Consider the following 14,213-nt stretch of genomic DNA (forward strand, 5'->3'; position numbering starts at 1 on the left):
TAGTGATAGGGGATTCTATTGTAAGGGGAACAGATAGGCGTTTCTGCGGCCGCAATCGAGACTCCAGGATGGTATGTTGCCTCCCTGGTGCAAGGGTCAAGGACGTCTCAGAGTGGCTACAGCGCATTCTGGAGAGGGAGGGTGGATAGCCAGCTGTCGTGGTACATATAGGTACCAACGATATAGGCAAAAAACGGGATGAGGTCCTACAAGCTGAATTTAGGGAGATAGGAGTTAAATTAAAAAGTAGGACCTCAAAAGTAGTAATCTCCGGATTGCTACCAGTGCCACGTGCTAGTCAGAGTAGGAATTGCAGGATAGCTCAGATGAATACGTGGCTTGAGGAATGGTGCAAAGGGGAGGGATTCAAATTCCTGGGACATTGGAACCAGTCCTGGGGGAGGTGGGACCAGTACAAATCGGATGGTCTGCACCTGGGCAGGACCGGAACCGATGTCCGAGGTGGAGTGTTTGCTAGTGCTGTTGGGGAGAGTTTAACCTAAAAAGACAGAGGGATGGATATCGATGCAGGGAGGCAGAGGGAAGTAAAAAGGGAGCAGAAGCAAAAGGTAGGAAGGAGACAAGCAAGAGTGGAGGGCAGAGAAATCAAGGGCAAAAATCTAAAATGGCCACATTACAACATAATTCTAAAAGGACAAAGAGTGTTAAAAAAACAAGCCTGAAGATTCTCAGTCTCAATGCGAGGAGCATTCATAATAAGGTGTTTGAATTGACTGCGCAGATAGCTGTTAATGGATATGATGTCATTGGGATTACGGAGACATGGCTCCAAGGTAACCAAGGCTGGGAATTCAATATCCAGGGGTATTCAATATTCAGGAAGGACAGACAGGAAGGAAAAGGAGGTGGTGTAGCGTTACTGGTTAAAGAGGAGATTAATGCAATAGTATGGAAGGACATTAGCTTGGGTGATGTGGAATGTATATGGGTAGAGCTGCGAAACACCAAAGGGCAGAAAACGTTAGTGGGAGTTGTGTACAGACCACCAAACAGTAGTAGGGTAGTTGGGGATGGCATTAAACAGGCAATTAGGGACGCGTGCAATAAGGGTACAACAGTTATCATGGGTGACTTTAATCTGCATATTGATTGGGCTAACCAAACCAATTACGTTTTCCTGGAGTGTATAAGGGATGGTTTTCTAGACCAATATGTCGAGGAACCAACTAGAGAGCAGGCCATCCTAGATTGGGTCTTGTGTAACGAGCGAGGATTAATTAGCAATCTGGCCCTTGGGGAAGAGTGATCATAATATGGTAAAATTCTTCATTAAGGAAATCCTTATTAGTCAGGAAATTGTGTTGGGAAATTTATGGGATTGAAGGCTGATAAATCCCCAGGGCCTGATAGGCTGCATCACAGAGTACTTAAGGAAGTGGCCCTAGAAATAGTGGATGCATTGGTGATCATTTTCCAACATTCTATTGACTCTGGATCAGTTTCTATGGACTGGAGGGTAGCTAATGTAACACCATTTTTTTAAAAAGGAGGGAGAGAGAAAACGGGGAACGATGTTAGCCTGACATCGGTGGTGGGGAAAATGTTGGAATCAATTATTAAAGATGAAATAGCAGGGCATTTGGAAAGCAGTGACAGGATCGGTCCAAGTCAGCATGGATTTATGAAAGGGAAATCATGCTTGACAAATCTTCTAGAATTTTTTGAGGATGTAACTAGTAGAGTGGACAAGGGAGAACCAGTGGATGTGGTGTATTTAGACTTTCAAAAGGCTTTTGACTAGGTCCCACACAAGAAATTAGTGTGCAAAATTAAAGCACATGGTACTGGGGTAATGTATTGCAGTGGATAGAGAACTGGAAGCAGAGAGTAGGAATAAACGGGTGCTTTTCAGAATGGCAGGCAGTGACAAGTGGGATGCCACAGGGTTCAGTGCTGGGGCCCCAGCTATTTACAATATACATCAATGATGTAGATGAAGGAATTGAATGTAATATCTCCAAGTTTGCAGATGACACTAAGCTGGGTGGCGATGTGAGCTGTGAGAAGGATGCTAAGAGGCTGCAGGGTGACTTGGATAGGTTAGGTGAGTGAGCAAATGCATGGCAGATGCAGTATAATGTGGATAAATATGAGGCTATCCACTTTGCTGGCAAAAACACGAAGGCAGAATATTATCTGAATGGTGACAGATTAGGAAAAGGGGAGGTGCAACGAGACCTGGGTGCCATGGTACATCAGTCATTGAAGTTTGGCATGCAGGTACAGTAGGCGGTGAAGAAGGCAAATGGCATGTTGGCCTTCATAGCTAGAGGATTTGAGTATAGGAGCAGGGAGGTCTTACTGCAGTTGTACAGGACCTTGGTGAGGCCACACCTGGAATATTGTGTTCGGTTTTGGTCCCCTAATCTGAGGAAGGACGTTCTTGTTATTGAGGGAGTACAGCGAAGGTTCACCAGATTGATTCCTGGGATGGCAGGACTGACATATGAGGAGAGACTGGATCAACTGGGCTTGTATCCACTGGAGTTTAGAAGAATGAGAGGGGTTCTCATAGAAACATATAAAATTCTGACGGGATTGGAAAGTTAGAGGCAGGAAGAATGTTCCCGTTGTTGGGAAGTTCCAGAACCAGGGGTCACAGTCTAAGAATAAGGGGTAAGCCATTTAGGACCGAGATGAGGAGAAACTTCTTCATTCAGAAAGTGGTTAACCTGTGGAATTCTCTAGCGCAGAAAGTTGTTGAGGCCAGTTCGTTAGATATATTCAAAAGGGAGTTAGATATGGCCCTTACGGCCAAAGGGATCAAGGGGTATGGAGAGAAAGCAGGAAAGAGTACTGAGATTGAATGATCAGCCATGATCTTATTGAATGGCCGTGCAGGCTCGAAGGGCCGAATGGCCTGCTCCTGCACCTAATTTCTATGTTTCTATGTTTCTAACTCTACATTATAGCATTTAGCTTTTGTTTCTTTACTTACCCCAATGCACTTGGAAACTGTCAGTACAATATTCCCCTGGGGAGAAGTCTTCTTGTATAAAGAACTTCCTCCAATAAATACAACTGAAACACACAGCATGATAAGGTTAATGGACTATAATTACTTTGACCAAGTAAACAGATATATCCCTCATTGCTCCCGGTGTGGAACCTTGCCTGTTAAGAATGAGTATCAGGAAATCACGCATGGTAGGGCATGGTTGGCTGTAGCCTTGGAGGTTTCATCACATGACCACCCCCCCCCCCCCCCCCCAGGCAAGCAGCCTTTAATTCCCCATATTTTTAGAATAAGAGGAGTGGGACTAATCTGATAGCCCTTTCAAAGAACCGGCACAGGCACGACGGGCTGAATAGCCTTCTTTGGTGCTATATCATTCTAAAATTCTAAATGGAAGTGTTGAAAGAAAATTAAAAAGAGCAGTTTTTTTTAATGCACCCTGTAATGTATGCACTTATGAGTATGCTCAAAGGTTTGTAGAGCTGTTGCATTGTGAGTGGCTTAGCCAGTCAAGTGATGTTCACAAGACTCAATAAAACCCCAGTCAATTGAGTCTAGGTCATCCATAATGAGATATGCAGTTGGGAGCCTAGTGGATGAACTGGTAATGTGCAGTGTGATTGTTAAACCTTTGTTAATAAACCAACTAGTTCTTAATAGCAATGTGTTGCTATGAATTCTTAAGCAAAGAACCATGAAGCAAATACATTATGCATGATTTTTCTCCCTGGGTGTCACTTGCAGCAGTGCTCAGGAGATTAATCAGTAATTCCTGGAGACTCCAGGACAATCCTGGAGGGTTGGCAACCCTAACACCTGGGCAACATATGATTTCCATTCATGAAAATCAAGAAGCAGGAAATTGTTAGCTGTGTGCGCCCATGATTTCCTGATAGATGGCACTAGTGAGCAAAGACCCGTTCCATCTGGAGCACAGGAGCTGAAATTTTATCCTGTGATTCTGACATATCTCAAAGTGATGCAGATTGTAGCAATCTATCTAATTTTTTTTTTCCTGGATAAAAGTGTTCATAAGACTTACCTAAAGCAACGGCCATCAGGGCAGCTGGCACTCCGAAGGCCAGAGGGTAACACGCCTGGGGGACTTTACCACATTCTTGAGCTAAAATGCACAAAGTTAGAACTTAATGCGTAAATCCAACATTTCATTAACTATTCATGAGATTTTTTTTGTCATGGTCATGTGCAAAAATAATTAGAAAGTCTAATGGAATGTTGACCTTTATCTCGAGGGGACTGGAATACAAAAGGGTGGCAGTTGTGTTATAGCTGTACAGAGCTCTGGTCAAACCACATCAGGGGTAACTGCATTCAGTTCCGGGCACCGCACCTCAGGAAGGCTGTGCTGTACTGGCCTTGGAGGGGGTGCAATGCAGATTCACCACAATAATACCAGGGCCAAAGGGGTTAAATTATGAGGACAGGTTGCGTAGGCTTAATATGCCCTTGAATAAGGAGTGATCTAATTGGAGATGTTTTAAGATAATTAAAGGATTTGATAGGGTAGATAGAGAAAAACTATTTTCTCTGATGGGGGAGTCTCGAACAAGGGTGCAAAATCTTACAATTAGAGCCAGGCCGTTCAGGGGTGATGCCAGGAAGCATTTCTTTACACAAAGGGTGGTGGAAATCTGGGATTCTCTCCCCAAAAAGCTGTTGAGGCTGGGGGGTCAATTGAAAATTTCAAAACTGGGATTGATAGATTTTTGTTGGGTAAGGGTAGCTATATTATGTGACTAGTGGGGTGCCGCAGGGATCGGTGCTGGGTCTTCAACTATTTTCAATCTATATTAATGACTTGGATGAAGGGACTGAGTGTAATGTAGCCAAGTTTGCTGATGAGACAAAGATGGGTGGGAAAGCAAATTGTGAGGAGGACACAAAAAATCTGCAAAGGGATATAGATAGGCTAAGTGAGTGGGCAAAAATATAGCAGATGGAGTATAATGTGGGAAAATGTGAGGTTATCCACTTTGGCAGAAATAATAGAAAAGAAAATTATAATTTAAATGGAGAAAAATTGCAAAGTACTGCAGTACAGAGGGACCTGGGGGTCCTTGTGCATGAAACACAAAAAGTTAGTATGCAGCTACAGCAAGTAATCAGGAAGGCAAATGGAATGTTGGCCTTTATTGCAAGGGAGATAGAGTATAAAAGCAGAGAGACCCAGCTACAACTGTACAGGGTATTGGTGAGGCCACACCTAGAGTACTGCATGCAGTTTTGGTCTCCATATTTAAAGAAGGGTATACTGCATTGGAGGCTGTTCAGAGAAGGTTCACTAAGTTGATTCCGGAGGTGAGGGGTTTGACTTATGAGGATAGGTTGAGTAGGTTGGGCCTATACACATTGGAGTTCTGAAGAATGAGAGGTGATCTTATCGAAACATATAAGATAATAAGGGGGCTCGACAAGGTGGATGCAGAGAGAATATTTCTACTCATAGGGGAAACTAAAACAAGGGGATATAGTCTCAGAATAAGGGACCGCCCATTTAAAACTGAGATGAGGAAGAATTTCTTCTCTCAGAGGGTTGTACATCTATGGAATTCTCTGCTCCAGAGAGCTATGGCGGCTAGGTCATTGAATATATTTAAGGTGGAGATAGACAGATTTTTGAGTGATAAGGGAATAAAGGGTTATGGGGAGCGGGCAGGGAAATGGAGCTGAGTCCATGATCAGATCAGCCATGATATTAAATGGCGGAGCAGGCTCGAGGGGCCAGGTGGCTTACTCCTGCACCTATTTCTTATGTTATGGGACTAAGGCAGGTAGATGGAGTTAAGATACAGACAGCCATGATCTCATTGAATGGTGGAACAGGCTCGAGGGGTTGAATGGCCGCCTCCTGTTCCTATGTCTAAATTAAGCCATGATCTGATAATCTTATTGGTCAAAAGCCAGCTAGGCAACATGATTAATGGACAAATAAAATAATCACACACAGAAAATGGCGGAACTTAAGTGTACAAATGTACCGGATTATTTATGATTAACGTCATTAATTTTCAATCAAAATGATGACTGACAAAGACTCTCATTGGCTTTTACTTTTCCAACAATCATTTTGCAGTTTCTGGTTTTACTTTGATACATGCTTCATCTAGCAAAGTGAACTGATGCCTACCTCTCAGTATAGGTGTAATAACCGTGGAAATGAGACTTCCTGCATTGATTGATAAATAGAAAATTGAGAAGAACCTGCTCCTTTGTTTTTCCTTGGGAGAAAAAAAAACATTGACTCTAACAGCAGAAGGAATCAAAGGTATTTTGAGATATTTACAGAAATTCATGTTTATTCTGTAACACAAGGGTGTTGAAGCATCTTCTGTTATTCACTTATTGCTCCAGAATTTGCTGCCAAAATAATGGTGAGTTTACTGGTGCTCACCATTATTGACGTGTGAATCATCCAGTGACTTGTGGCGAGGAAGAGATTCCCCGTGGGTTGCGAATTGCCACAAGTCGCTGGACAATTGGTGTCGCTCCGCCCGTTAGCCTAGTGAAAATGGCTGCTCACCCTCAATCCTCCCTGCGAGTTTCAAGAGATTGCTGCCTTTGCATCTTAATTACCCATTAAACTCGCCGCAGGAAATTAGGGCTGGAATTTAACAGAGGTTAATGCTGATAGAGTTAGATAAAGAAACATTAGAGGAGGCCCGAGTGGAGCATAAACGCCAGCATGGACTGGTTGGGCTGAATGGCCTGTTTCTGTGTGGTATACCCTATGTAATCCTATGTAATCCTATGCCACTCAACCTCTCTGGTCCAGAAAGGGAACAATTGAAGCTTTAGAGTCTCATTCCTGTAGGCAGTAAATTGTTGTTGGAGATTTTTAATTAAAATTGTACAGATTTTTACATTTTTTTCTTTCTTTTCCTTTCTGTCTCTTTTCTCTCTCTTAATCCAATTTTTCTTTCCCTCTCTTTGTTTCTCTTTCTGTACCTGATTTGATTCTAGTTCACCCGATTTCCTTCTCCGTCGTTCTGCTGTCTCTTTCACAGGTTTCAATCCCACGGGTTAAGGAGATAGACTGTTGGTTCAGTCATTCACTGAGGTCCCAGATGCCTCGTTGCCCTCGCCCCACCTTATCAGCTCGCACTGCCAGCAAGTTACAGGGCAAAGAAGAATTTTGAGCTGAAGGGTGAGGGAAGAAGTCTAACTAATGGGGCATGTCACAAGATGCCCCACTCCAGCAAGATCTGGACCAATGTTTCTGGAATGTTTACATTAGAATAATGCCTTTATATAAATGTTCAGGAAAAGCTGGGTACTGTAGCATAATCAACTGTTGGAATGATTCCATCGGGTTTTGCTGACAGATATTTTATCAATAAACAGGATTTTATTCAAGCATTTTTGACTGTGACTTTTGTTGCAGATAAAAATGCATTTAAACTTTAATTATTTATGTATACCTGATGGTCTTCAAACTGGTCTCCGCCAAATGCCGACACACAAGGTTTGATGCCACCGGTCCCCAAAGCAATAAGCAGCAGTCCGAACATCGACAGCCCTCTGGAGGAAACAAAAGCAGCCCTTACATTATAATCTACAAACTTAGGTGGAATTCAGTATATCAGATGTCGGCTGTGGCTCAGTGGGTCGCACTCTCACCTCTGAGTCAGAAGGTTGTGGATTCAACTCCCACTCCAGGGACTTGAGCACAAAATCTAGGCTTACACTCCCAGTGCAGTGCTGAGGGAGCGCTGCACTGTCTAATCAAGATTCTACACAAGTTTAGCATGACTTCTCTGCTTTTTAATTCTATCCTATCAGAAGTGATCCCTAGAGCTTGGTTTGCTTTTTTTAATGGCCTTATTAACCTGCAGCGCTACTTTTAGCGATATAGATTGTGTTGATCAATTGCGTGTACTCACACATGAAGGTTCAGGTTATCTGGTTTGCCATCTGTGTTCTTATCAGATATATCTGCAATGCTACTGATTGATATCACCAGCTGTCCAAGAGCGTACACAATAGACAAGTAGATGATGGTCCTGTTACGATAGAAAGTTAAGATTTATTGAGGCATGGGCACAAAAAGAGAGTCATTCAGTGCAATACTAAAAGCATAGGCCAAACTGGTCATTAAAACGTACACACTCTGATAGTCCCCATTCCTGGCAGCAGTGGAACAAGTTTCCACAAATTGCATCTACACACAAAATTACAATGTTCTGACTTGTACAATACATCGGCACGATTATATTCATATCTAATTTATCATCTCTTTACAATGCAGTTCTCTGTTGTAGACTAATGGACTACTCCCTCTGTTTGGAGCCATCTTGTAAGTGTGTGTGCTTGTGCAGCTTTGTCTCAAGCTATATCAATCTCCCGTCCTGGGAAGAAATGTTCGCCTTCACTACCCTGCTAGTAAGTAGCCTATTCTTCCTTATTTTCTTCAGATCATTGAGAAAACACACATTAGAATAACAAACGTCCCCTTGAATGAACCCTGGCATTGCATGTTATTGATTTGCTCACATGGGAGCAATTTTAACCTAACCCGGCCCCTCGGGAATCCCACAGGATTGGCAGGGGGGAGGCGACTCTGGTTTTACTCCCTGCCTCTTCATTAAAGTCAGCGGTCAGTAATATTGGGCGGGGAGTAAAACTACCGATATAATCAATCCTGTGGGATTCCTGATCGGGAAGTTGGATTAAAATGACCTCTATGACTTCACCTCTCTCGTGACTGGCTGAAATAGCGAGACAACATGTCTTGCGCTGGTTGTAACTGACTGCTTGCAGACAAGGGCTAAAACTCCCATTTGTTTAGTATGTGTGAATGGCAGAAGATTACAGAATATCCAATATAAAATTAGCAGCACAAGATACATTTTCGAATTCCCCTGCAAGACTGGCGCACCACCGCATTAGCAACAACTTTCCATGACTGTGAATGATAAAACAAGTCAATTTATCATCGAATCAGAGAATCTTACAGTACAGAAGGAGGCCATTCGGCCCATTGTGCCTGTGCTGGCTCTGTGAAAGAGCTATCCAATTAATCCCACTCCCCTGCTCTTTCCCCATAGCCCTGCACATATTTCCTTTTCAAGTATTTATCCAATTCCCTTCTGAAAGTTACTATTGAATCTGCTCCCACCGCCCTTTCAAGCAGCGCATTCCCGATCACAACAACTCGTTGCGTAAAAAAAATCTTCATCTTCCCTCTGGTTCTTTTATCAATTATCTTAAAATCTGCATCCTCTGGTTACTGACCCTTCTGCCACTGGAAACAGTTTCTCCTTATTAAGTCTATCAAAACTGTTCATGATTTTGACACCTCTATCAAATTTCCCCTTCACTTTCTCTATTCTAAGGAGAACAATCCCAGCTTCTCCAGTCTCGCCACATAACTGAAGTCCCTCATCCCTGGTACCATTCTAGTAAATCTCCTCTGCACCCTCTCAGAAGGCCTAGACATCCTTCCTAAAGTGCGATGCCCAGAATTGGATACAATACTCCAGCTGAGGCCTAACCAGTTTTATAAAATGTTTAGGATAAATTCCTTGCTATTGTACTCTTTGCCTCTATTTATAAAGCCCAGGATCGCATATGCTTTTTTTTCCACAGCATTATCAACTTGTCCTGCCACCTTCAAAGATGTGTGTACATACACCCCCAGGTCTCTGTTACTGCACTCCCTTAAAAATTGTACCATTTAGATTTATTGTTATATTTCTGCTTATGAAATATAATTATTTTTATAATACCTACTTGAATTTTCCCAACCAGGAGTCTGCAATAATTGCACCAAGGATAGGTGCTAGGAAGCACAGAGCAACAAAGGCGTGATAAACAGCCGTCGCGAGATCCTCATCCCAGCGCAGAAAATAGCGGAAATACAGGACAAGCACCGCTGGATAAAGAAGACACAGAACACAGACATGTCAGACCATAATACTCATTAACAAAGGTTTCACCTTTACTAAAACAGGAAGTTAGTGAACTGAATTGCTACATATCATTAATAGCATAAAGCGGGTTCCATTCCTACGTTGTTCTGTAACTCCGTGTGTCCAGGCTGCCGTCTCCGCCTCAGCCTCAGCTCATCTGCTGCTGAAACCCTCATCCGTGCCTTTGTTACCTCTAGATTTAACTATTCCAACTTGACTATTCCAACGCTCTCCTGGCCGGCCTCCCACCTTCCACCCTCCGCAACCTTTAACACATCCAAAAACTCTGCTTGCTCCGTATGCTAACTCGCACCAAGTTGTGTTCACCCATCACCCTGTGCTCTCTGACCTACATGGCTCCAAGGCCTCGATTTTAAAATTCTCATCTTTGATGTTCAAATCGCTCCATGCTCCAGGGTGGTGCGCATGTGTCAAATTTTGTCTGATCACACTCCGGTGAAAGGCCTTGGGGCATTCTACTAGGTTAAAGGCGCTGTATAAATACAAGTTGCTGTTGTCACTGGTCAGAGGCTCGTTGGAAAGATTTTGTGTGGAAGCTCATCTTCAATCACGTTATGAATTAGGGTAAAGGATTATAGGCAGCATCTTTACTGTTCCATAAGCTAACACTACACCAAATATTTTCTCAACCCCATATAGCGTAGCAACAAAGGAGGGCTGAGAGACACCAATTTTCTTTAAGGTTATGTGGAATCCTTCGCTTGCCAAACTGAAAGTACCTCGCATTCCATAGTAGGAGAATCTTTCACAGAATTCATTGACCACAATGAAAAAGATGCTGACAGGATATCCGAAACAACTCGGCTGTGAGAAAACAAATGAGAGACAGGCGAATTAGTTCTGATCTTTATCAAAATAAGTAAGGTCCTGTAAAACTAGACGTATTCTATCAGTAATAAAGAACAAGATAACAATAGCCCTGAACTTGCGGTTGGAGGCTTCCCGCGGGGTAATGCCTCCGATCCGCAAATAGAATGCCCGTGTACCTGGTCCAGGAGGTACGGAGATTCGCGGTCCTGGGCCTCTCTGGGTACCCACGGGTAGAGGCCCACATATCTCAGGGGTGCAGGCAGTTCACAAGCGTCCCATGGATCACATGGGCCGGCCCGACCAATGAAAGAAGAGAATCCCCATTCATACTTGGAGATTCCGTATGTACAGAATCCCCATAAACATGAATGGGAATACCTCAAAAATACATCCACACATCAAATAAATAAAAAAAATTACATATTTAAAATGAATTAAAATGGCATTTAATTAAATATTTAAAACAAAAAGTAGATTTTTTGAAAAATAAATTTACATGTTTTAAAGGGGCTAAAAATACACGTACCCTTTTCACCAGTTTTTACATCTATAAATTACTGCTAACATTTTATTGTTCTGTTTTTTAATACTCTTTAAAAGCCGGCCTTACGGGCGCCCCTTATACCCAGTCATAGGGGCCATAAATTATGGCCCATGATGTAGCAACCTGTCCAAAATAGAATCCTTGATTTTGCCTACATGTTTGCTTCTTGTACATCTTGATGGACAACTAGTTCTTATATGCAATGTACAAATTAATTTTTGTTGCACAAATTTAAAGGCGCCTGACTACAATTATTCAGGGCCCTGGTGAGACCACACCTGGAATATTGTGTACAGTTATGGTCTCCTTACCTAAGGAAGGAGGGAGTGCAACGAAGGTTCACAAGACTGGTTCCTTGGATGGGGGATTGTCCTATTAGGAGTGATTGAGGCCTACATTCCCTAGAGTTTCGAAGAATGAGAGGTGATCCCATTGAAACATACGGGGCTGGATTTTCCGGTCCTTTGCGTTCCGGATTTCGCCCCACAGCGACATGAAAGGCGGCGGTGAGGTCTCCAACGCCCCGCCGCGATCCTCCGATGGGGTTTTACGGCGGCACTGAGCAGCACTGCCGGGAAGAGCTGCGCCGGGTTGCGACAGCGGTGCATGTTTGAGCTTCTGCCCGACCCGTCCGCCCAGCAGTGCGCCCGCAATGACCGTCTGGGAGATCAGAGCGGTCCAGCCATGTCGGCGGCAAAGAGGAAGATAAAGTACTCCAAAAGTAAGTAAAAATGTTTTTTGTTATAATTTTTTTGTGCGATTCGTGTTGCGGTGGCGTGGGCAATGTTTTAGGAATGTTTTTATGGGTTTTTTAGATTTTCCTCTCTCCCCCCACCCCCAGGCCTCTCTCGGAGCGCAGCCTGGCTGGCTCTTTAGTTCGGGAGTTTCCTTTCCCTGCGCCAAGAGAGGTGTACAATGCCTCCCTTAGTGCTGTACCCCCCGATGCAGGGCCCAGATGCCCGAACTCAGGGCCCAAGTTTCGGGCCGCACCTAGAACGTCGCAGCCCCGACCTGGACGCCCGTTTTTCTCGCCACAAAGTGCGCCTAAAATAACTTACAGATTCTCCGGCTCCCTGCTGGTCCTCTGGAGCTGGGCGCGGCGCAGCACGAGCTGTAGGGGGTGGAGCCAGGTCCCTGCGCTGAAAACAGTGCCGGGACCTCTGCACATGCGCGCTACAGTGGGCGCACATGTGCAGTAGCTCCAGGCGCCCAAAACTATGTGGGAGGGGCACGAAGCACGCAGCCCCTAGCCCTGGCCGAATGGCCTCACTGGGGCTGCGTGCGTAAGGCTGCCTCCCACGCCCGGCTCCTGCTTTCTCCCGACCCGACTCGACTCCCGCTTCCCCCCTCTCCCCCCCACCCCCGGACCTGACCCAACCCCGACACCGATCCGACTCCCGCTTCCCCCCCCCTCCCCCCCGGACCGGACCGGACCCGTGCTCCCCCTGACCCGACCCGACCCGCGCTCCCGACCCTGGACCCCGGACCCGACCCGACCCAACGCCACCTACCTGTAAATCTGGTGCTGGGGACGGGCCCTGCCCGAAGTCTTGGGCCCGGCCGGGCCCGGCCCCGTTCAGCGCCTCCTCCCTCCCCTCCCCCCCCCCTCCCCCCTCCTCCCCCCCCTCCCCCTTCCCCTCCCTTCCCCTCCTCCCCCCCTTCCCCTTCTCCTCCTCCCTCCCCTTCCCCTTCTCCTCCCCCCTTCCCCTTCTCCTCCCCCTTCCCCTTCTCCTCCCCTCCTTCTCTCCCCCCGTCCCCCTTCTCCCCTTCCCTCCCCCTTCTCCCCCCTTCCCTCCCCCTTCTCCCCCATCCCTCCCCCTCTGCCTCCCTCCCTCCCCTCCCCATGTCTCTTCCTCTATGCCCCTCCTCCCCCTCCCCTCGCTGTCAGAACACAGACACTGACAGACAGAGAATGAGAGACACACAGACAGACAGAGAGATAGAGACACTGACAGAGACACACTGTGGGGGGCATCCCAGCACGCTGTTGGAGGGCTCCCGGTGCTGCAGTCGGTAAGTAGAAAATGTTTTATTTATTGATTTTTAAAAAATTATTTCTTATTAATTTTTTTTGATTGATTTTATTGGTTGATTTATTGATGTTTTTATCATTTATTATTGATGATGGCTCTTTATTTGTAAAACTGAAGTGTTTAATGTTTGTAAACTTCCCTTTAAACCCCCCCACCATTCCCTACGCCTGATTTTCTAAAGTGTAGACAAGGTTTTTTTCGAGCGTACAAAAATCTTCACTTACTCCATTCTAAGTTAGTTTGGAGTAAGTTTTCACTGCCGAAACTTTGAAAACAGGCGTAAGTGGCCGGACACGCACCCTTTTGAAAAAAAAATTCTGTTCCAAAGTGAAACTGTTCTAACTGACTAGAACTGGAGCAAACTAAATGCCGAGAATTTGAATTTCTAAGATACCTCCGTTCTACACCAGTTGCTCCAAAAAATCAGGAGCAACTGAGGCCGAACCTTGGGCCCATAAATACTAAAGCTCAAAATATTCCCGGTCATTAACTTTCCCGCATCGCCACATTATCGCCCCGAAAATAGGAAAGCTGAAAATGCAGCCCATTAAATTGAGGGTAAATGCAGGAGGATGTTTCTCCTGGCTGGAGAGTCTAGAACCAGAGGTCACTGTTTCAGAATAAGAGGGCAACCATTTAGGACTGATATTTCTTCATTCAGAGGGTGGTGAATCTTTGGAATTCTCTACCCTGGAAGGCTGTGGGGGCTCAGTTGTTGCATATAGTCAAGACAGAGATCGTTAATTTTTTGGGAACAAAGGGAATCAAGGGATATGGGGATAGGGCGAGAGGGTGGAGTTGAGGCAGAAGATCAGCCATGATCTTATTGAATGGCAGAGCAGGCTCGATGGGCCAAAATGCCTATTCCTGCTCCTATTTCTTATGTTCTTATGTACTAT

General features: G+C 44.9%; 1 protein-coding gene across 1 annotated transcript in view; it reads right to left on the reverse strand.

The window, feature by feature from the left end:
* Positions 1-14,213, reverse strand: part of LOC139274586 (solute carrier family 15 member 1-like) — a 74,239-nt gene that overhangs the window by 48,815 nt on the left and 11,211 nt on the right. The window contains exons 3-11 of the mRNA XM_070891267.1: positions 11,725-11,941; positions 11,625-11,635; positions 10,647-10,731; positions 9,728-9,869; positions 7,879-7,998; positions 7,417-7,516; positions 6,126-6,216; positions 4,020-4,100; positions 2,960-3,042 (exon numbers count right to left, since the gene is read on the reverse strand). Coding sequence (XP_070747368.1) covers positions 2,960-3,042; positions 4,020-4,100; positions 6,126-6,216; positions 7,417-7,516; positions 7,879-7,998; positions 9,728-9,869; positions 10,647-10,731; positions 11,625-11,635; positions 11,725-11,941 — 930 coding nt within the window. The remainder of the gene's footprint in view (positions 1-2,959; positions 3,043-4,019; positions 4,101-6,125; positions 6,217-7,416; positions 7,517-7,878; positions 7,999-9,727; positions 9,870-10,646; positions 10,732-11,624; positions 11,636-11,724; positions 11,942-14,213) is intronic.

This window comes from Pristiophorus japonicus, chromosome 10, assembly GCF_044704955.1.
Source record: "Pristiophorus japonicus isolate sPriJap1 chromosome 10, sPriJap1.hap1, whole genome shotgun sequence".
In the NCBI taxonomy this organism is placed as follows: Eukaryota; Metazoa; Chordata; class Chondrichthyes; family Pristiophoridae; genus Pristiophorus; species Pristiophorus japonicus.